We start from the raw sequence: 24,430 nt of genomic DNA, 5'->3' as shown, positions 1-24,430 counted from the left end.
AAACCACGAGTGGTTTAATAAACACTAAGGAATAAAAGCCAAATACAAACTGTGCATAGCCTACTTGGGAAATAGATCTTCATTATTCATGGCAGAGTACTTCACACTTTGTGCAATCTTTTCCAGAATTTAAAACCGTTCCACAAAGACACATTCCAGCTTCTTTTATGATTTGCGCTCCACAGGTTCTGCTCCAAGATAATGGATACCAGACTATTCAGATCAGAAATTAGCAGTGATCGACAACTTTTCTAACGTATCTGGCACTAAACTGTAAGTAACTTCAGAAACATAATGCACGTTTCCCTATTTTAAATCTAACAGATGTTGAATCCAGACACACTTAACTAAGCTAAAATCCTTAATAAGAATTTAAAAAGAAAAAAGATGAAAAGCCTTACTTCAGCCTGTAATCAATTTGGACACAACGATACTCTATTTATAGCAACACTTTTAACATGTTCTAGCCTTATATTATTTATTCGGATCATCCCTATTACGATGAAATATTAATGTTGAGAAAGTGGTTACTCTATTAAAGAGCTATCCTATGTTTAGATTTTAATATTGATCTCCACCATGTTGGAACAATTAATCATACAGTACGAAACTGTGTTTGTCTGACTTTGTGTTATAATACAATCAGAAGTTTAGCATCTTCCCCACAATAACGCCACGATCCAATTTATATTTTGACCTATTCCTAAAGGCAATTTAGTTATTCCAAGAGAAGGGGGGAAAGGGGATACCGCCACTTTAAAAGCTTCAATCTCTTTGACATTGCTGGCAGTGTATGGGAACATTAATGCATCTGTCATGATAACAAGCTAAGAATAACATCTAGACATCAAACCGAGCAGAGAATCCATCTGAAGTGATTCATTCAGATCTGTCTCATTGATTTATTAAACACAGGGCAACATCTGCAGCCTCACAGAGCCGCTTGGCAAAATTAATGCAAGATCAATTCAAATGGAAAAAAGTGCACAAGAGATAAATCAAAACACAATTTGCATGCAGTTCCACAATCAGGCTTATTGGGTGCAAATGCTCAATTTCCCTCCCAAAGCAAATGAGTTTAAATGTTGTTTTATCTTTGTAGAATTGTGTGATTTGAAGTGACAGTGAAGAGTTCTGCAGGTTGAAATGGTGAAAAGAAAAAAAGGAGAAGAAATGCTTGCAAAGACCTTTTGAATATGCAATGAGAATATCATTAATACCTAATTGTTTAGCTTTTTAGTCTTTGCTACAAAAACACAGCATTTTCCAGTTGTAGAAGTCTCAGTAGAAAATTACATATGTATTATGCATATACACATGCAGGAAACATATAAATACTCCATTTTGGAGGAAAAGCATGTTACACTTCAAATGGGGAGCTCTATTACTATGAAAAAAGAAGGGAATTTTAATCAAGGCTTCTCCAGATTAGATATGCTTCTGATGAAAATATTCAAGTATTTTAGTAGTTTTGAACAAGCACAGACTTTCAAGATGTCCAAAAAGAAAGAGGGATTTTTCCAAAAGTATAATTAATCTGCTCAGAAAGTGAAAAAATTCCTTTCTGCATCTCTAGCAGAATCCACTAGCCTACTGTTCTCTCTCGAGAGTGTTTTAAGCGAGTCTCCTCTCAAAGGAAGAAAAGGAAGCTGAGAAATTGATCATTGTTTTTATTTTAACATGCTACTGCCTCCAAAATTCACAAGTTTGGTCAAGTCTGAACGCATACAAATATTTACTTAGTCAAAGAAGTTGATACAATCAAGTGTCCACATTTAAAATCAATATACAAGGAAGCTCTGTGCAGTGCTACATGACTGGATTGCTTTAATTATAATCTTGACATCATTCTCCTAATAAAAGACAGAATATTGCTGACTATAGGGTAGCTTTTAATAGACAACATGACTAGACCCTCATTATCTCATAAAATAAAATGTCTGCATTTACTGCTTAAATTAATTTCTGAAGCCTTTTATTGTTTGTGAATAGCCAAAGTAATACAAAATACTAGCTTAACTGGATACTTTAAATCACAAAAAATAAGCCAAGTACTGAAACGTTGCTTTCTGGGAAGCATTCTCACTATTCACTGAATAATCCAGACCAAGACTATGCTTTTTCAGTAGCCAACAGCATCCAAATACAGAAACCCTGTAGAATAAGTTATGATCATACTCACAAAACCCCAATTTTAAGGGCTGATATATTTACCATCACAAAAACGTTCTCACTACAGTTTTAATTTTTAACTAAAACCTCATTATAGTTTTCTACTTTAAGTAAATGTTATGATTTACTACTGAAATTAAGCATGTGTCCATAATTTAAGTAATCTGAGACACCACAAATTAGTAACCAAATTTTGTAAATATGTAGTACTCGCTATTCACTGGAAGATGCTACCTGTAATGAAACGAACGGTTAGTTTCATTTTACAAACGTTGCTTCCAAATTAGACTACATGATGATAGCTAACCACAAAGTTAGCAACATTCTGTTTACATGTGAATGAAAACGATACACGCACTGCCTAAAAAAATACACAGGTCAAAGATGCTAAACATAGGTAACTGGTGCTAAACACCCAAAACATAAACATACACAAAACTTTCACTTACAGGCATATTTATCTGCAGCTCTTATGAGCTCTGTAGACAAGCTCAACTAAAAAAAAAATACAATAGAGTAAGCAGAAGAAATAGAATTTCTCTTTTTTTCAATTATGTATAACTGATGGTTCGCATTCCAATTAAAAACTAATTAAAAGTGTACACTAACGGAAGAGATGTTGACTTTTAAAAGTCAAGTAACATTGAAAGCAATGATAGCCAGCATTTCCCATTGCTCTTTCTGGCAGCTCTTGAGTTGAATGCAGTATTTCTACAGTATTCAATCTCTATAAATTAAAAAAATATTTATTATAAAAGCAACATGCAATATTCTGAGTTGAAAGTAACGCTTGAGCCATGCAGCGGAACAATACATATCAAGCGGTTTGCTTCTAAAAGATCACATTTTTTCAAGACTTTTGTTCCCAGGTACAGAACCTAAATACTGTATGTTCAGCTGCAACAGTTCTACCGCGTCGTATTTGTTTGGCACCACGCACTGCAGTGGCTCCCAGGTCACCTCGCAGCAAACAAAAATTAGATCACTCAAGTATTCAGCTATTTTTATCCAACATTCTCTCCCATTAAGCATGGGCTGTTCAAGGAAAAAAAAAAACTGTAAATAAAATGACATATTAAGCATCCAATTAGCATGATGGAATACAATTAACATTGTCAAGTCACAATACTTGAGAAAAGTTTCCTATGTGCTGGTAACACTTTTCACGTTACACCTGCAACTGGGAATGCAAACCACATTGGGATCAGCAGGTTATTCGAACCAGTGGCATTTTCGAGAGATTTAAACCAAGGTTAAGCGACACTTGAATAAAGGAGAAACAGTTTAGGAAAGGTAGTGGGATCTGCTACTCCTGAACAGGTAGAAACACACAGTGTTTTCCTAACCGGGCAGGGAGAGCTTATGCTTACACACGTGTTGAATGCACTTTCTGAGCTGAGAGCTCTGACTCCATGCAGGCGCCACTCTGCTCTTTTCGATCCCCCCTCAACAGCACTCTTGTCACATCTTCAGCCTCTGACCACGTCTTTGCTCCACTGACTGCTCCTTTCCGACCCTCCTAGAGCATCGCTCGGCTCCTCACTCACATCTCCCCTGGCCTCCCTTCCCAACCGCTCCTTGCGTTACTTATTCCCTAATCCTACCACCACCATAAGTCTTTGTCGGAGGAAAAAAAAAAGTCATGAAATACAAGTTTTAAACATTTAACACTTCAGCATTTCTTGATGTTAAATCACTGGTTGTAAGAGAGCAGAAATCATGGGCTTGCATCTAAAGGCTGCATCATCAAATCAGATCCCGCATTTCCCCAAGGGAAAACTTTGGCACGGTCACAGAAATTAAAAAGACATATTTCTTTAACAGTCAACTTTCATGCTAGTCGAGCTTCAGAAACATTTCAGAGAAGCATTTACAAGTTAAATGTGTCCCTTAGCAATCCTACATGAATTTTATCCAAATACGTTAGTCTCAGACCTTCCTTGTAACACCATCATTTTAATAAGGCAGTAGCTGTGATGTCACAGAGGTGCATGACAGTGAAATAAACAGGCAGCAGGAGAAGGTGTTACAGAAACAGAACGCGAGCAAGAGAAAAAGCACACACTTCAAATAAACACATCTAGGAATTGAGAGCGAGCATCTCTAAAATGTCACCTTTAACATAAAATAGTTTTAAACAAAATAAACACTGCTATTCAAGAACGGACGTCCGGTCCGCTCCTGCTTAAGCTCACAGCAGCGGGAACAGGATCAGGCCCCAAATTAGCGCGTACTTAAGGTGCTATTAAAAAAAAAAAAAAACAACACTCTACACGTTCGGTGCTAAGCAGTCAGAAGCAGCGACACAAAAAAAAACAAAGTTACCAACTATTTGCGCGCTGCAAGTCAGAAATGGCACTCGAGGCTCTCTGAAACAACCTCCGTAAAGAAAGTTTCCTGCCAGCCAGAACGCGGGAGCACATGGAAACGCAAATGTTCCCGAAGAGGGATCTCACGGACTGCGAAACTAGGAAATGTCACCTCCAAGCCCTCCCACTGCACTGTGTATTTCTGTTCAGCCCCGAGAGGCTTTTTGTGCTTATGAGCTCATTGTCATCTCTAAAGGCAGCGGCTATGAGGTCACACGGCAGGATGCGAACCCTGAGCACGGAGCACCCAGCGGGGATCTCCCGCGAACGCAGCGCGCTCCGGGCTCGGTGATTTAAGCACGCGGGGCAGGGGCTGCGGCCACACCAGCCCTCTCCACCGCATGACGTAAAACCGTTCCGCAATGACGCCGAGCAACAGTTTGCCCGCGAGCCGCCCGGCCGCCCCCGGCGGGCAGCTCCGGCGGAGCGGCCGCCCGCCGCAGCCTGCGCTCGCCGCCTCGGGAGCGCGGAATCCTCGGGAGAACGGGAAGTTTCGGCAGAAGCAAAATAACGGAGAAAAGTTTGGGGTTTTTCTAGGAGCGTACACGGGAACTATCAGCTTTCCCTGCCAGGGGAAAAGTTTGAAGGCCGGCGGGCGGAATCGCCCCGCTGCTCGGCGCTCCTGGCCAGCTCGGGAGCTGGAGGAATCCTGGAAAGTTTTCCATGTCGGCACCGCCGCGGTGCTCACCTCCCCGCCAGCCCCGCTCCCCAGGCCCGGGGCGCCGCGCAGCGTCCCCCCCACCCTCCTACACACACCCCGAGGGGAGAGGAGACGGGACGGGACCCGGCGCCCCCCACCCCGGGCACGGCCCCCCGCGGCCAGAGCGGAGGAAGAGCAAAGTTTCGCGGCTCACCTCGCGTTGGTGCAGTCGTTGTACAAAGTTTCGAAGTCCTTCCTGGTGATGAGCTTGCAGCGGTTGACGCCGGGCTGGATGGCCCCCAGCCCCCGCAGGATGCGGACCTGCTCCACCGTGCACACCACGGGCGATATATCCAGGCGCTTCAGCTTGGTGTAGACCGTGTGCAGCCCTCCCACCAGGTGCTTGAGGAAGAGATCGAAGACCTGCGGCAGGCAGATCAGCTCCTGCCCCTCCACGAGGAACGAGGCTACCTTCACCCCGTGCAGGTCGACCATCTTACACTCGTTGCCACCGCCCCCGCCGCCGCCACCACCGCCCGCGCCGGCCCCGCCGCTGCCGGCGGAGAGGAAACTGTTGACGAGGCTGTTGGTGAGGCGCGGGGACTCCGCGGGGCTGGAATACAGCGGGTCCGCCCGGAACAAGCCCGCCGAGCCCCCCGCGCCGCCGCTGGAAGTTGCGGCGATGACGGGCGGCGCGGAGACAGCCATGGCCAGCGCGGCGCAGCGCGGCTCGCCTCAGCCCCGCGCCCCGCGCGCGCACTCCGGCCGCGCTCTTTGCGGTACCACTAAAAACGGCGCCGCGCGCCCGCCCGCCCACACGCCGCGGCCGCCGCCAGCCGCGCGCCCAGACCCCTCCCCAGCGCCGCCGGGCGGGTGCGGGGCGGGGGGGGGGGAAGAGTGACGGCGCCTCCAGCCAATGCGCCCCGCCCGCCCGCAGCGCGGCCTCGGCGAGTGGCTGCCGGGCGGCGGGGCGGGGCGGGGCAGCGCCGGCCGCTGCACCTGGGCCGCGGGGCGCGAGGCAGCCGGGATGGGGCAGGGATGGCGGCGGGGGGTGGCTCGCCTCGGTTGTGCGGGTGGGTGTGTGAGGAGAGCCCGCCCGGTGCGCGCGTTCCCCCCGCTCCCGAAACGCTTCTTCTCTGCGCCGCGGGGCAGGAAAGTTTCGGTGCGCTCTGCCTGGGCCGGGAGGGGATCCCGCGGGCGCGGCGCCGGCGCTCTGAGGAAGGGAAGCGCCAGGCTGGGGCCGCTCGCTGCGGGTCCGGCTGCCGGCCCCCTTTCCCGGGTAGTTTCAGCGGTCGCTGCGCTCTGGCACGTTCCCGAGCGTTAGAACACCTGTGCCCTGCCACAGCTGACAGAAATCGGGAGAGAGGGGGAGCGGGGAGAGCAGCGTGAGGCTCTGCTGGGTTCATGGAGTCACAGAACGGTTTGGGCTGGAAGGGGCCTCAAAGATCATCTAGTTCCAACCCCCCTGCCATTATACATCCGACTTTCCGTTTGTTTGCTGAGAGACCCACAACGTGTGGTTACTCTTTTCTGTGAACTGGCAGAGGAGGCGGTGGCAGCGCAGTGCAAGTGATCGAGGTGTGAAGCAAACGAGGCCCCTCCGGAGCAGGGAGCATGTGCTGCGGGACAGGGAGGCTGGGAGGGATGCGGGAGTTGGTGGTCGGTCACGGGAGGCAAAGTCCGTTCTCGGGAGGTCTTGCGTGTAATTGCTTGAAATTTCCAGACTTGAGTGCAGCATCGGTTGTGTTTTAGATACAATGGCGTGGGTCATCTCCTCACGCCTGACTGTAAGGCCTCCAGAAGCACCATATGGCACCTCATTCAGTTGCTCAAAAGTGAAACCTAACAGTCCCGGGAACCAGACAGATCCTGTGTCTCCTTCAGCTAAACCAGGTCGGTTGACACAAGAACTGCTAAGCTTTCTGCATCCCTTCACCCTGAACAAATGGACCTGAAAGATGGTCAGACAAATTTCGTATAAAGGAGCTGAGTCGGACAGGTACACACCCAGTGGCAGCCAGAGCACACTGGCTGCCTTGGTTATTTGGTTCTTACCTTCTCCCAGTGTGCTTATATTACACCTCTTTTCCCAGCCTCTCCTCTGTCTTCCTTTGCATCACCATCCTTCTTTCCTGTTTGTTTCCACTTTTTTTCAGTCATCTTTTCTCTCTCTTTCTTTCCTAGTCCTTTACCTTCTTCCCTTCCCCACACCCCCCCCTTTTTTTTAGCTTCCTCCTAAGGCGGTCAGTAAACAAAGCGAGCAGAAAAGTATAAACAAAACTTCTCAAGTGAATACCAAACAAGCAATACCAACAGAGCATTTCAGCTATTTCCATGATTGCACTGGTCGTGTATGCCATTATCTTCCTTTTGTTAAGCTTGCTTATTTAGGCACCCTTTTTGCCAAGTTTAATATTTGTGTATTATGAGTAATGCTAGTGTAGATGAGGGGAGATGACTGTACGCTAACTCAATTGCTATATTGGTTAACTTAAGTGATCTAAATGATACTCTGGAGGAACCTCACTTTCTGTCCCTTGATTATATGTATGTTCTAATAAGGCTAGCCGCTTGGTTTAGGCCCCTAGCCTGGCTGCCCAAAACTAAGGCAGAATTTCCAGATAAGCTAGGTTTGAATTAATATCTTTCAATGAGAATGCTTGTATTTCCTAAATCTGTTCATGCATCTTTCCAGGATCAGTACCTTAGATTGAAAGCCCTATGGGGCAGAGGCTATTTACTTCGGCCAAGTGTTTAGTATGATCAGCCCTGAACTCATCTGAGATTTTTACATTCTGGAAACGATGGAAATAACAAATAACCGACTTCAAATAGAAACTTTTGGGTGTTAATTTACTGGACATAATTGCTATTAGGAGATTTAATAAATCAGATTTAAACATTTCTCATTGGCTTTGCCCTTTTAAAGACATTTTTTGCTTTGAGATTAATGTGACAATCAAATTCCACTGTGTGAATTCTTTTTCCTTTTTGACTTTAATGTCTTCCATAAGCTAAACATATTTCTAAATAAGACGGAATTTTTGCAAGGCCAGAGGAAGCCTTGCGCATCAACACCCAGCAAGTTGGAGTGGCATGAAGCAATATAAAATCATAAAGGCTGTAGTAAAAACAGTACCCTTGAGAGGTGACTATCCATGGAGAGAAGAACTGCTCTTATGCTAAGAAAATGCTCAAGGTTTGAGAATTAATACCAGGCATCTGTTCAGTTCAACTAAGCATATACAGATCAACTGTATCAATGAATATTATTATTTCTCTCTAATTTTGTTAAAGATAAGGCAAAGTTACTAAAGCCTAACAATCGTACAGTCATATCTTGTCAGTTATAAAGTATCCAGATGGTTTACTTGAATGGAGTCCAGCAGTATGCAATTTGAATGTGTACAAATTAGTAAGCCTCCCTATAGCTGAAAGAAGTGGTTTAGAATATTTATTTAAAATTAAAGTTTAAATACTTTTGTTCATTTTAGACTGGTATGCAAAATACTGTTTTCTTAACACTGTCGCCTCGAGAAATACTGGTGTGTTGTATATTAGTTCTGTGTAAAAGTTGGCCATGTTTGTACAGTGAAATGTCAAGAAAAGGTTGCTACATTTGTTTGGTTTTGGGGTTATTATCATTACATATCCGCCATTGGAGTGAAATGTGAAAGAACTCTTTTCTGACACAGGAGAAGAGAGGAAAGCCCCACTCATTCCAGATAGGGCCAGTCAACAGCTTTCTGGCAATTCCTTATTGCCAGCTGGCATAAACATGGCTACTGGCTCACAGGGATCCTATAGAGAAAATGGTGGGTGATACAATTGACAAGGAGGAAACAATGATAAAAAATAATGACAGCTTTTTAAGTGAAACAGTAGGGAATAAATTAAAAATAATAACAATTTTGTTTCTAGAAGGCTGGAAATCTAAATAGTGATGTTTGTGTTTTGTCTCGGTCTACTGTAGCCAAACATGAGGCAGAACAATAAAAGAAGGAATTCTGTAGATATTGCAATGTAAAGATTCCCAATGATTTCTTGGGTTTAGTATTAAAAAAAAATCCCTATAGACTTGATATAGGCATTTCCAACGTGAGCAGATTATAGAAGAAAAGGGTGGTTTTGAGCAAAGAACTTAGGTCTTCCCTAAGATAAATGGGAGGGATAAATGGGAGATACATGTGAGCATAGATTTATGAGGGTCAGAGGTGATTGTGGGACCAAAACGAAGAATGAAAAAATAACTGAAAGATGCATTTACAGCGCACTCTAATCATAATGAAATGAAACACCGTTTTTTTTTTTTTTTTCAGAATTCCAGCCTGGCTGGAGTCTTAATGACAATGATATTCTCTTAGTCCTGAACAAAAAAAAACTACTCAGGGCCCAATCTAAAGCTCTTCACTTACCCTAATGATCTGTGAGTTTGTATCATGAGCATGCGAACCACTGATACTGCCAATTCTCAGTAAAGGCTTGAAAAGGAAGAAAAAACATTAGTTTTTTGCTAGTTTAGTGTTTAATGCCTTGGTTTACTTGGGGAAAAAGTAACGGTGATGATATTAACAAATGTGGGCCACCGACGTGAGAAAGAGACTGAAATTGGTTTGTCATTCTCATTGCCCACATTTTTCTAGACGCACTAGTACTTGACACTTCTGTTCAATTCATTTCTGACATTTCAGTAGAATGTTTTTTGGAATTGTGGATTAAAACTTCCCACCTAAATACCAAGGATTTTAAATAAAACTGACGAATCTAAATGTCTAAGTATCAATAGAAAAATGATCCCTTCTCTTATGTAATTAAATGTATTGTATTAATGTGTGCATAATGCAGAATCAATAAATAATGAATTACCACTGATTGTAATTGAATGTTTTCATAATTTTATTGTCAGCCATGATAAATAATCAGTACATTTATACTGCATTAAATTAATTAGTGTGTCACTTCTATTACATACATCAGCAGTGAAGTAATGCAGTGACATCTGTTTCTAATGTTTTAAAGATGTGGTATTCCTTATTAAGTAAAAGGAAGAGTTATTAGAGGTATTTCCTGGGATTGGCAGTTATACTGGTACAGTCAAAGAGATCAAATAAAGGAACTTGCACTCTTGGCAAATGCTGCATTTCAGGCCCTACTGGTGGTGAGTAACAATGACTGGAGTGAATTTTGCTTCTTCGGGCGTTCAGAAAATCCTGCGCACCTTTCTGTAGAAAGTGAGAGTGCTTCTTCTCTCCCTTTCTACAGAAAGTGAGAGTGCATCTTCTCTCCCTAATACGGTCAGGGAAGATTCTAACATGCAAAATAATGAACACCCTGCAGAAGAACTGAGCATCCGCATCCATTTCTGTATTCATTTTTCTGCCTCAGTCCTCTGCATGTATGCAGGAATTCCCCTACGAGGTGCACATTAAAAAGTCACAGATTAAGCCTTTTTTGGCTGTGACATTCTTGTGTGGAAGTGTCTGGACTACTGGATCTGTAGTCTTTGCTTGGAAGTCATCCTCGTTTGGCATATCTCAGCACTTCGATGCTACTCATAGTGATGTACGTCCCTTGCAAAGGAGGCAGGAAATTGAGTAGATGCTGCATACATGGGAATTGAGAAGTTAAAGAGGAGAAAAGGAGGAGTGGAATAAAGGGAAAGGAGTATATAGCAAATAAACATGACTCAAACTGTGCCAGAAAGAGGGTTATGTTCTAAATGGCTCGAGGTATTATAAATTGGACGATCACCTGGGAGCAGGGTGATGAGATGTAGAATATACTGAGCAACACGATTATGAACTGCAGTAGAGTTCCGTTCGGAGATTCTTGATTAAGGCTGTCTTTTCCAAGACACTTATGGACATCCTTAACTTTTCTGTACCATTACATCATCTTTAAGAGGAACAATTGGAAAGTCTAATGTTAAGGCGTATCTTCCTAGAGTTCTTCATCCATAAAAAAGCTTTTCATTTTAATCTTAATTTTTTCATACTGTCAATGTACATTGTAATATTTAAGCAAAATTAAAATAATTCAGAATTATCTTATTCTTTTCAGTGCAAGCCTGAGAAATGGCTTTCTACCCCTGCACAAATTTGAAAGAGTGGTCTCTGGAGCAACCGTGTCCACACAGCAATTTGTCCACACGGCTCGGCGTGTACACAGGAAACTCCAGACTCGCTTTGGACCGCCTATCTGGGCATGAGTGACAGCTGAGCAGCTCACTGGCAGTGGTACTGCATTTAGTACTTCGTATGCTCTAACATCATGTTCCAGCTACTATGAGTCTGCGTCTGCAAGCTTCCTCCCTGCACAATAGCTGCGTGTGAAACTGAGCCTACTCTTGGGACAGTCCTCAACAGACACAGCCTTTGAGACAAGCTCTCCGGTTCACAGCATCTGCACTGAACTCAACGGTTCAAGCTTCACTTGAGCCATGAAGGATTCGACCATTTATAGGAACCCGACAAAATTAACGCACAAAAATACTCTCTCCAACAGGGTCCCATCTACTTTTCCTGTTCATTAAAATGTCACTTGACTTTTGTGACTGAAGAGATGTGCCCTTTGATGCTTAGACACTGTCACTTTCTGTCTAAACAACGCGTGAATACCTTTCTCCTTAAAGCAAGGAGTACGGTCATTGTATAAAAATGTGAGTAGTACTTTTAAGATCATTCCAATGAAATACATGGACTCAAGATGCAGTTGTTGCTAATGATTCGTTACTTTAATCTGGATTTTGATTTTGATTGAGGATGAAGGGCAGTAAAATTGCAAAGCCAGGACCTTAGTATAATAAGGCTGTATTATATGAGATACAATCATCGTCAAGGCTCAACATTGCTTGCACCTTTTCTTCTTCATTAAGAAACATTAGTACTATTAGATGTGTATTGAAGTTAAACCACACTTTGTAGCAAACTGCTATGAACACAATCCTATGTACTCAAATATATTCAGTAAGTCATTATACCTGACTGCTTGTTAATCCCCCCAGAGGAACACATTAACCTCATCTCTCACTCTCTATATTTGCAGGTCAGCTAAAGAAAGCAGAAGTTTTCCTGTTCTGTCTGTTTGAGGATCTCAGTCCTCATCTGAAGGCACCACCATCTAGTGGGATAAGAAGGTATTTAATTTTTCTTTACATTTTTTTTGGTATTTTTAAACATGGACATTGCATTCTACTTCAAGCAACAATAAAAAAAGTAATCTTTTCTTTTTATTTATTTAAACCTATAAGGTTTGTGTGGACCTTTCATTAATTCTCATATCTTCTGTTTAACTGCAAAGCATTTTCCAATAAAAATCTTGAGTCATTTCCATGAAAATAGGTTTTCATAAACAGAATTTTATCAATGAGAAAACAATTTACAGCTATTCAGACTCAGTCAGAAGTGTAATTGATTTATTGAATAAATATTTTTAGTATTTTATTGAATCTACTTTGTGGAAATCCAATTGGCAGAATTATTAATATTGTGAAAGTAATTATCTTGAGCTCATCTTTAAAACCAATATGTATTTCAGACAGTAAAGACACGTAGTCGCAGTTTTCCATACAGCCATTAAATATCCAGCACTTGCTTGGAAGTATACTCCGACCATTAAGTCCCATCAAAAAGAAATTTCAAACCTGAAGGCAAAGCATTCATTTTACATTGGCTCTAAGAGTGACCATTTGTGGTACTTTGCCCATGCTGATGTATGGACAGCTGCCTCTTCTTATTTGTTTTTATTTTTATGCTCTTAACAGTTGGAAAGGATAATGGCAGAGATTTTCTATGGGGGAGGGAGAAACGTGAGGGTGAGCAGTGTGTATCCATTTGTTTGGTTTTTTTCCACCGGAGACTGCATGCATCTGCAGCTGTTATCCTAAGATGCCTCCTTGTGTTCAGGTCTCATTGATCTTGTTACAGCATTTCACACAAACGGGGATAATGGATTTACATCGCTCAAGAGTACATATCTTTTATAAGTGTGAGAGTAAATATTAAGAAATTATTATTATTTTTAAATTCCATAGATATTTTGATGTTTTTATATCTAAACCAGTAACGAAATAATAAAATTTAAATACTTCATAACACAGAAAATATTTTAGTTTTCAGAATTTAGGCCTGCTTCTTTTTCCAAGGAGGTGAATGGTATTTTTGCCTCAGATACTACTAGACATTTCATTGGCTTACTATCTTCAAATTATAGAAATCTTATTGGCAGAAATTGGCATCAATGTGTATTCTGCATTGTACATCAATTTTATGATACTGTCTTTTAAAATACTCCATTTCTTATGAAAGCCATAAGAAATCAGTAATATCAATCTATGCTGCCATTTCTTATGGAAATCAATATGGCGTTTTGAGTAAAAATCAATGGTCCAAATTGGTTGAGGTAGTACATGCCATTTTGACCCTTTCACCCCTAAAACACAAGCCTAAGAAGGATAGAGGCATTTCATTTAGAATACAAATTAACAAATTTGTAAATACTTTCATGTGGAATACAGTTTGGAGTTGGTGAAGTCCAAGATGTTCTACCCCCACTCCCTTAGAAGAACAAAAATCCTAAATAACCCTTTAGAAGACATTCTAGGATGTATAGGGAAATTAAGGCCAGTAATCTGTGCAATACTGACTAACGATTTCACATGGACTTTGCAAAAGTCTTTCCCACAGAATTCTCATCTCTTTTCCAACTCCCAAAGGAGTGAGCACAGTCCTGAAGCCTTACTATTTGCTAGCTCTTGGTCATACTTTTTTCACAACTCTGAAGGAGGTTGGAAGAAAATATAATGAACCTAAACATAAACTATTGTATAACAGAGGCTTAAATTCCTGATAGTAAAGATGTATCTGCCACTCTACCCTTCATGCCTCATGCTAGCCCAAAGTAAAATGCTTTCTGCATGTTTACACAAGGCTCACAACTACAGTGATGTAAGACAGTGGGGAATCCCTACTTTGGGCCAGGGAGATAAGTTTTAGTTCATGTTTCTCTTCATGTCAACAATAGTTTCCATTTAGAGAGTTTAGAGTTTCCAAGTTTAGAGAGTAAAGGAACCAAATAAAATGAATTGACCCTAAAGATTTAGTTACGGGAAAACCGAATCCTGTTTTTCGAAAATGCCAGGTATGAAGAATTCTAGCTATCACACCAGCTATGATGATCTCTCTGTGGGAAAATGCCTGCTTTTCATAGTAATTTCAAAGTTATCAGGGAAATACAAATTAAAAAAACTTATTTATTTGCTATGCACAGTATAAGGCCTTTGTGTTCTTGATTGCTTATCTCTGTTTTGATGTGAGAGAAACTCAGTAAAAAAGAAACTGCTTTTGTGTATCTGAACTCTTCATAATAGTCAATACTGATAAACTCACAGAATATAGATTTACTAGTAGAATGCACACTTTTTACTGTAGCAACAGTAACATGGGATACGTAGATCTCAGCTGTATCAATATACATAGTATTGAAATACAAAAAATTATTAGTAACTGTGAAAATCTTTAGGAGCACAATGTCTACGTGCACTTCTGATTTATTAATGGACTTTTTGAATGATATCTTCATGTGAATGCACTACAACTGAAGTTAGTTCACCTACTAATTTGTATGTAACTATCACTGTTTAAAATCCCTTATCTTCTCAAACAGCCCAGACTCAGGTAGAACCTTACTGTTTAGGATCTCTTTCTTAAGAACATTTTGAAGTGCCATCACAAAGTATCTATGTATCAGTTTTTCTGTACAATTAGATTATATTTTCTTGAGAAAAAAAAAGTACATACGTAATACTTCCAGATTTGACTTCTTTTGAAACAATTTTCCACCTTTTAAAGACTACAATAGCTTCCATGGAAAGTTCAGACTGAAAAAAGCACATGAAAAACCCCAAGCGCTAAAGCACAAAACAGAAAAGAATTGCACTGACATGTGAAATGTGTTAAAATTCTTCTTTGAATCAGTCATTTAGACATACAAAGATAATGATGATGATTACGATGACAATAATTATAATCAACTAAAATTTAAATTCATCCATTTTCTTCTATGCAAATACCAATTATATTTCTTTTCTTTAAACTGAATGTGACCATTTTAAGTAGTTATTCTTGCAAATCTTCCTAATAATCTGCCTCAACATTTACAGCAGCATAGCATTCTTCTGAAGTGGGGGAAAAAATTCTGGTGCTTCTGGCTTAACTGAAGGGTCGATATAAGGGTCTACATAAGCTGTAGAAAATTAATATTCCTATAGCACCCTCAGAACGTGAGGATCTCTAGCCCATTCTTTCCTTTTATTTACTTCATCTAACAGAGGGGGCAGTGCCACTCATAAGATGCTAAACAGATACAAAACAAGGGAGTGGACATCTTGTTCCTATTAGTTCTGCTTTAGGGTTCCTAAGTCGTTTTAGCCACGTAGCAGAAGTAAAGTAAAATGGCTCAAAGCCTTCCTCCCTGCCCTTGGAGAGTCTGTGATGCAGAATTGGTCTGAAAGAGATAGTTCTAGGAACAGTCAGGTGTTGGGGAACAATGAGCAACTCTGCCACTGGAGAAATTACCTTTTCAAATGACTGTGTTGTATGTATTGCCTGGGTCTGTGATGCAAACATCTGCTAAGACTGGCAACCACAAAGCCTAGATCTTCCCCTAATAAAAACGATCCTAAGACTAAACCGAAAAAAAAAGTCTTCTAATCAGTATAATGCGTTACGATTTGTGACATTCAAACCTAAAATTCTCACTCGGACTGCAACCAGATTTGACCTCCTGTTGTTTTCTTTTTATACATTGTCACTCTAAGAATGCATAAACTGGAAAACACCCTATTATCAAGGCAATGGGGTTGAAATTCAGGTTTCAGACGTGCTAGTCTGCTCAGTTGCATTGTCCCCTGAAAACAGATTAAAATGCAAACATCTTACAAAAACCATTAAATACTTTAATATAGCTGACCCACATAATGTTTACAGTAGGAACATTCATTTCCTATACATACACGATTTAATTAAAGTTTAATAAGTACAATGTGGATGTCTTATTTTCTGCACAAGAAAAGCTAGCATTTAAATGGAGTGTACTATGTTTGGATTAATGAAAAATGGATGTTAAATCTGAAGTGTCTTTTCTGAATTCTCAAAAGCATCACTAAGTATAGTCTGGCACCAGTTTATAACTCGAAAGAAAAACAAGACCTATTCTCATTTCTGTGAGGCAAGCTGAGCATAATCTCATTTCAAATTTCTTAAAAATTTCAGTGGCCCACATTGCTACTCTGGCTTTAAAAACCCTAACAGAATATTTTAAATACAAAACCTTATTTAACTGAAGTGTTGAGGAAAATGCTTAATGAGGAGGCCTTTCCTCTGTATGGCTTTAGTATGTGTACTTACTAAAAATAAGAAGTGATCACACATATTCCTGTTTCTCACGAAAAAGTAAGAAACTCTCACTCCTACAAGTGAAAGATATTTTCATATATGCCCTTTAAGAGGCAAATGGAGTAAGAGGGTCTGGCTACTCCTCCGCTGGCTGTAGGTGCCCTCAGAGAACATTAATAAGTTTTCACCACTGCAGCTGGAAAGCCTGAACTAAATCTCTGCTTTTCCTGCAGAGTCCTAGTGGAGCACTGACAGACCCAGCACGTTGGAACTAAGGCAAATTCAGCCTCAAATGCAGATGTTCTCAAAATGAAAATAATGTTTGCTCTATCGTTTTTAGTAATCTGCTTACATAATTTCCAATGTAGTTGTTATACTTCATTTTAATTCCCTGTTATCCCTGATCACTTGCTTTACCTGAAAATTGGCCCCTCACTGTTCCTCACTCCTAACTTTTAGATGTCTCTTGGATACAGTTTCATGTTTGAGTCCTTGGTGATAAGTGTGTCTTCACAAGAATCCGAGCTTGCAAGATCTCATTTCGTCTGAGGCCTTTATAGTCTTTTGTTTATGGTTTCTCTGGTGAAGTCTAGGTAAAAATACTGCATATGAGACACATCAATTCACTTAGCTTTATGGACTACTTTAAACCCTTTTAATTATATGATAATATTTATGGTGAGTTTCCTAAGGGAGCTTTAGCAGTTTCAGAACTTAAAGTTTCGGTTTATCCTCCCTTTTCTTTTCAGCCATTTATGATTTTCAAGACCAGAGAATACTACTGTTAAAAAAAAATACTCAAGAGTCCTGCACTTGTCCTTCTACTCATAAGGAACTATAGCCTTCCACTCTGTGGTTGGTTGGGGTTTTTTGCTTCATATGCCATATTCTCCATTTGCCAGACCAAATTTTGCTCTTTTTTTCGGTATTTGTATGGGCACATTTTTAAATATGTATATGCAGTGACATGAAATAACTACTCGTATCTAGTGTTTAAAGCAATGTACATTTCTCCTCTAGCTGTAATTGCTGTTTGGTAATCGATCGGAAAAGATCATGATGCAGAGGCTCAACTTTGCGTGGTAAAACTCCTGTTGACTAATGAAGCAGGATTATGCCCTAATGGCTAAAGAATCCGTATTCATAGATTGGCAACAAGTCAGAAGAGATGAATGCAATATATAAATTTTGAGATTAATATATGAAAAAAAATATAAGTTTCTTACATAAGCTACAATCTCCAGATGCGTTGGAAAAGGTACATTTTTCCTAAACCCTGAGAACACAGGTCTAAAAAACCTCTTACTATGCAATAAAAACTGCTTCAAGTAATATTGCAAATGAAATAAAGAAGTAACTAAATGCCATTAGACACACTTGTCCATTACTAATCTTGATTTATTGCACAACTTTATATAGCAGTCCTATTCCATGATTCCATATATCCAATCAGTTTCTTTGTCTATTGTTTACTGGCAGTTTCTGACATACCATAATTGTCCAAGATTTTTAGAGCCAGAATACACAAATAACAGAATTGCTAGGACACAAAGCATTGAAGTCTGCTGTGTAACATCCTGTTTTATAATTTCAGTAATTCTTCCCAATTTATATTGATATAATTGAGATCAAATTGTTCTAACAATGTCCTTTTCAGCAGATGGGAAGAAACAGAAGACATTGGTTGTCGAAAGAATGTTTCATGTTAAATGTACATGTTTTCTGAACATGTAGAAAGAAGTTTTTGTCCTTTACTTAAGTATATTGACATTACTTGAGATTCAAAAATAATTTACAGCATTCTAAAATGCTGTAAATAGTAGTCCTGTAAATATTGTAAATACTGTAGTCCTGGAAATACTGTAAATACAGTAGTCCTAAAAAGTACACTTTTTATCCAGAAAAAGAAGATGCAGAATGAAAATTATGATGGTAAAAGGCTGTTTTACAATCAGGACAAAACACTTCAAAAAACCCAATCTCTACCCATAAAAGAAGATACAGCAATAATAATTTATGTGCTGTACCAAATGATTTTATCCACTGAGGAAGAGCACTAGTAGAAGTAATCTGACCAAATAAAAAACTGAACTGACGCCGTATATTGCATATAATGCCCTAATAAGATGGTTTTAGGTCAACGTAAGTTAAGATACAGTCCAGTTCTACTACCGGCAGGTCTCCGAGTTTCCATTTCCTACAGTAAGTTTTCCTCCACATGTCTCTAAGAGACAAGCAATAAAAGCTGCAGCATATTAGTCATCATCCTAGGTTCATCAGCTATTTTAAGCATTGAAAATTAGCCTGTAGCATAAAAATAACAGAACTTTTGGGCTTAAAAGTAGTTTTAGGATATTAATCTGTAGTTTTCGGAAGCCTGCAAAACTCATGGGCGATCCTTAATGAAGTTGCAGTGGAGCATTCTTTCCGTGTTCTGCCAGTTATGCTGGGCAGAGAAGCCTGATCAAAGCTATGATGCTGTTTTTTTCTCCTCTGTGCTCACTTTGTACGAGACTGCAGTGAGAGACCTACAGAATTTTTGCAGAATGTCATTAATTAAAGATTGGAAAAATAGACTTCTTGCCTTGCATGCTCACAGAAGTGAGTGGAATGTAGCTCTCTTTCCCCATCTCTCTAAAGAATCCTATAATTTACTCACATCTTAGTAATCTAAAGGGCAACTTCAAACGTAGTTTCGGTGCTCCTTAGGTAGAGAATGTGGATTTAATTACTTGGGGTTTTTTTTTTCAATATGTTTAGTTCACTGATCTACCAAGGCCAAGATTGCTGTATCAAAGGAATATTCATGCCATCCATGGGAGTTAAGTGTCTACATAGGATTGAGAAGCTGCTGTTTAGGGTCTAATGCTGCTAATAAAACATCAGTAATGTGTTTATGGGCATGATTGGGACGGACCGCTGCAAGCCACAACAGGAAGAAAAATTCAGATAGTGGTAACAAAGAAGTTAGAAAAAGGCGTATCAGAGTGTAGAAGAAATTTGGAAACAAATATTTTTTTCCCAAACATGGTTGGATGCAGAGTGGCTGTTTCTATAGTTAATGAACAATCTCGTTAGTGCGTGCTTGAGCGACTGACGGTTGCATAACAGCAAACTCGATGTGAGGACCAGGCATAACTTCAGCAGCACACAAACATTTTCTTGCTGTCTGAACTAATGAGCCATTTAGTTGGGATAGACCAGGTTACTCAATGGATGTTTCAAGCAGCTAATAGGCCCGATCCTGCTGCTGATCCTTACTCAATCTGGTACTCAGGTAGAATTAAATTCTGTATCCATTGAGTGAATAATAGAATGAATAATGAGATTTCACATGTGAAGTCACTGCAGGATAAAGATACTACATAACTTGAAAAAAAAATCATCATAGTGAATATGAAGTATTTGCTGATTTGTTTTGGAGGAAGAAATATTTGATCAAATGATCTGAGATTAGATCTTGAGATAACTAGAAACTCCGTTATTCTAATGCTGATTCTTCCTGATTTTCTCTTGGGCAGTGTTTCTGCCTGCAAAAATAAAACCACGTACATTGTTTATGGGGTTTTGCTAACATTACTATATTTCCCAAAAGTATGTTGATAAAGTTCGATATTAACTACACGGACTTTAAAGTAACAAAGGTAGTTCTAGAAATATGTTAAAAAATCCCATATAAAAGTTGTAAAGCCAAATGCCATGTTTTTACAAACAAGAGATGTTTTGCTTGAAACCAAAGTAGGAAAAGTTGCTTACAGAAATAATATTTAGAACTGCTAAAAGTGGAATCTTAAATTTTATCTTTGCATGTGTCTGTCTGAATTGTTATTGCTAAAAATGTTGTATGAATTCTCTACAGTATATAGGATTGTGAAGTATTTCATAAAACATAGAAAATCAAATGTATTTAGTACAAATGGTTAAAAATTGTATTTAGTCTTGTCAGTGTGCATTCCTGAATGCGTTTTGGCAATTCTAATTGATGAGACCTAGTTTAACAAAATCTAGGGAAATTCTGCAATGAGGCCACAGGACGTGCAGTTTAATTATGTCGGTGTGCATTTCTATTTGTTTCTAATGTAGAGGATCTATTGGTAAAATGAATGCCCATTTTGTGGTCTGTTATGCAGAAAATGTTTAATCCAGTGTTTGATTTACTCTGTTAAATCTTCTTTATTGAATGTGCTTATTCATCCATGCAGAATTGGGTATGCTGCTTTCTGTTACTATGACATTGCAATTAAATAGCTAAAGAGAAAAACATGGTAAGACATTTTCTCAAGGTCCATGAAATTCTCATAAAAATTATTCATACTTACATATTTTATTTCTGCATTTGCTGATACTAAAACTATAAAGTACAGAGAAAAAAATTTTGTGTTGAATGCGGCTGACAAACCTTGCACTTAAAGATCCTGAATAATCATTTTTGTCAAATAAATAGTACCAAGAAGAATTTCTGGTCCAGTGGATAATGACTGTCATCACGAAATAGGATTGCACTGATTGCGTCTTATGAATGAAGCTAACAGGAACTCGGAGAACCAAACAACAGCATTTTGTGGTGGGATAAATACTTCAGCACTTGAGAAACAGTAAGACATTGACAGTGAAATCGCTCTGTTCTAGTACAGTCCTAGAATTATACTACGCAATAACAAAAGGTTTTCACAGTGAAATTATATTTTTGTGAGTATGCCCTCCCTCAGTCAGAAAAGGGCGAGCAAGGAGAATTTGTCTTGTCCGATCAACCAACATAGTGATGCTTTGTTCCTCAACTCGAGACATTTAGGTCAGGATGATCCAGTGTTATGTGTATTCTGGATAAATTTCTGTTGTTACAGGTTAAAAAGTGGAAATGACAGCTTTATTAACAGAATTGCACTATGGAAGCTGCAGAATGGCATTTTTTTGGTAAACCTCTATGGGACAGCTGAAAGCACAGATATAAGGAACAACAGATTTGACCACTTTTATATCTGAATCCATAACTACCAATTTTCCGTTAAATATTTCTTAGCACGGCGATCAAGTACTGATGTTTAAATGTATGTCTTTTTTGTTCTGGTGTTGTTTGATGTCTCCTGCTAGCCTGTTTTCTGTGCTGTAGTCTGTTCTAGCATGTCTGGCAGTGCCGCAGGAGTAAGGTGGTCTCTGGTTTCCATTAGTCGCTTAATACTCTTTTCACTATTCTTTTGCTGTGTGAACAAGGAGCTTGTAATAAGGTGTTAACAGGCTGCTAGCTGGTTTATTGTTATTATTGATTTAAGGTGTTAAGACTTTAATATAATCATACACAATGAATAATATTAAGAGATTAGTTTAAAGCCACATAAGCCATTAAATGCAAAATAAAAAGCCAAACTTTCTAGAAATGTCCCGTGTATTCTGGCACAGGTATTCTGTGTTAGGTTATTTTGCCTCCATTGCTGTATCTGGCTTTTTCAAATTCCATTCTTTCCATTCCTGCTCTTCTTTCACTCAGACTGGTGATACAGGAGGGGCTACTCTGGAACAGTGGGGTCTATGTTTTTCACCCCCAATTCCTCCTTCGTTTCTTTGTAAAGTGAAGGAAGAGGCAGAGCAAGACTGAAGTGTGACTTAAGGCTGCAGAGGAAAAGAAAGAGTTAATTGATAGGTTGAGAAAAATAGATTTTTGAATGCAGAGAATGAGGTACAATACAACATATCATATGGCTGTTAATTAACAAGGAAAGGTATGTGATTAATGGCTAGAAATAGATGAACTAATACGCTTTCTTTTAAAATCTGTCTTCAGCATGGTGGTTAAAGGAAAGAAATTATCACAATTGTGGGGTAAGGGGAATTTCCAGAAGTAATGAGGAAAATATTTTCTTGGATATACTAATAAAGTGCAGTGGTCAATGAGACTGAACGGGCAGAAATAGTTTTGGAAACACGGCATACGCAGGGGGAATAACAAAAATGGGCTCTGTTGTGAGTTAGTGAGGAACTGGCCACGCCAGAAACACAAATGGTAGGAAGAATCCGGGTGTTGCAGGGAAGCGTTGCGTGGAAGTATTTGGCAGTCGGAGTGAGCAGGCGGGCTGCCATCGCGTTACGCACTTCAGAAGTTTGCCAGTCAAGGCTGGGAGCTGGTGTACATTCGGGACCGCTTCCCACAGCATTCCCGTCTCCAAGGAACGGTCGGGAGCGGCAGGAACCGCGAGGGGTCAGGGACGGGCCCGGAACTACATCTCCCAGCAGCCCCCGCGCGCGGCAGCGGACGCCTCCGCCGGCGGCACCGCCCGTTTCCGCCCGCGCCCCCCGTGACCGGCCCCTCCCGAGATGGCGGACAACCTGCCGGCCGAGTTCGATGTGGTGGTGATTGGCACTGGTAGGAGGCGGCGCGGCGGCGGCGGGTCGCGCCGGGGCCGCTGTGGCGAGCGGCAGGGGCTGCGCGGGTGGTGCCCGGTGGCGGTGCTGGGGCGGGGGCGGCCCTGTGAGGGGCCGCGGCCCGGGGGCGCGCAGCCGCCCGGGGCTGGTGCCGAGGCCGAAGTGTCGGGATTAGCCGAGGGATAGCGCTGGCCCGGAGGTGCGTGCGGTGCGCGGCTCCGACCGGGAAGAGCGTCCCGCGGGTCGGTCCCTGCGGCCCGGAGGCGGTCGGGCGCGCCCGCCCTGCGCTCCTCCGGCCGGGTGCTCGTAAAGCCGCGTCCGACCCTGCCGCCCCTGGCAGCCCCTTTGCCTGAAATTCCTTCCTGCCGGTCCGGTTGCTGTTATGCACTGCGAATAGCTCTGAAGAGTTAAACTCCGTCTTGTCGCAGTTTGTATGGTATATGCTGATAATACCTTTTTTTTTTTAATTGCATCCTGTAATACAAGAACTTTTGTCTCTTAAGACTTTTTTCATGTATCTATGCCTGCTTGCCAAAAAACTTGTTTTTTGTTGAGGCCTCCTCATGAAAGTGTATTTCTCAGCATGTGAACAAACACGGGGTTGAACGCTGGCACATGTCAGACTTCACTGAACTCTCTGGACCTGCCTGCGCTCTCTGTGTCCTGTTCAGGTTCATCCCGTTTGGCCTTAGGGCAGATAATGGTGGAGATCTTGAATGTCTCACTGAAACGTACCACACCACTGTAACTACAAGGCAAATTCTAAAATATTCCTTCAGAAGTAAGATACTTACTGCTTGTATGTCATAATAATCTTTAAGTATTGAAATAGATTTCTGTTTTGTAGAACTCGGTGACAGTGGCTTGATTCAAACTGGTCTTGATAAGCCTCCAGCTTAAATTCAACGTTGAGCTCTGGTCTTAAAATGTTCAAAATACAGTACTGTTTGTAGGTCCAAAATTTACACTCAAATTTTGTTTGCATTTATTATGACTTCCACGCTCAGCTCAGGATGTTGATTGAAGCACAAAAGAGAAGACGCTTCTAAACGTTACTGTTTTCTGTGAGAAGCCACAAAATGTTTTTGGAGTTCATTAATCTGTCAAATTGTGTCCTTCAGATTTAAGACTACTTTTCTAGCAACTTGGAACAGAATGAGTGAGTTTCTTAATGTAACTGCTCTTGTCAGTGTTTACTAGAAAAGCATAATCCCCTTACAGTGTATGTATAATTGCTCAAAGGATTATAAAAACATATTGTCCCCATTGTTGACCATAACTCTACTGAAAATACAGAATTAAGGTTTTTGACCAAATTAACAGATCCTTTCTGTGTTCTTAACCCTGTTGTACGGAGTGGAAGCCCTACTAATGAATGTGATGTTTTCATAGGGGTTCAGATTTGTGAATATTTTGAGTGTATGAGAAGAGTGGCAAAATAATGAAAGGCCAAAGTACCAAACTAAAAGGGTGAAATACTAAAAATTGTGTAACTTCTG

General features: G+C 40.6%; 2 protein-coding genes across 2 annotated transcripts in view; one reads left to right on the top strand and one right to left on the bottom strand.

The window, feature by feature from the left end:
* The window catches only part of DACH2 (dachshund family transcription factor 2), a 296,688-nt gene extending 290,799 nt beyond the window's left edge, over positions 1 to 5,889 (bottom strand). Inside the window, exon 1 of the mRNA XM_086619655.1 lies at positions 5,396 to 5,889. Coding sequence (XP_086475781.1) covers positions 5,396 to 5,889 — 494 coding nt within the window. The remainder of the gene's footprint in view (positions 1 to 5,395) is intronic.
* A 16,983-nt stretch (positions 5,890 to 22,872) lies between these two features.
* CHM (CHM Rab escort protein) overlaps positions 22,873 to 24,430 on the top strand; it is a 64,956-nt gene continuing 63,398 nt past the window's right edge. The window contains exon 1 of the mRNA XM_086619639.1: positions 22,873 to 22,932. Coding sequence (XP_086475765.1) covers positions 22,884 to 22,932 — 49 coding nt within the window. The 5' untranslated portion in view covers positions 22,873 to 22,883. The remainder of the gene's footprint in view (positions 22,933 to 24,430) is intronic.

The sequence above is a fragment of the Tauraco erythrolophus genome, chromosome 13 (genome assembly GCF_009769465.1).
Source record: "Tauraco erythrolophus isolate bTauEry1 chromosome 13, bTauEry1.pri, whole genome shotgun sequence".
In the NCBI taxonomy this organism is placed as follows: Eukaryota; Metazoa; Chordata; class Aves; order Musophagiformes; family Musophagidae; genus Tauraco; species Tauraco erythrolophus.
Note: the sequence above shows the minus strand (reverse complement) of the source record. Positions and strands in the feature narration are given on the sequence as shown.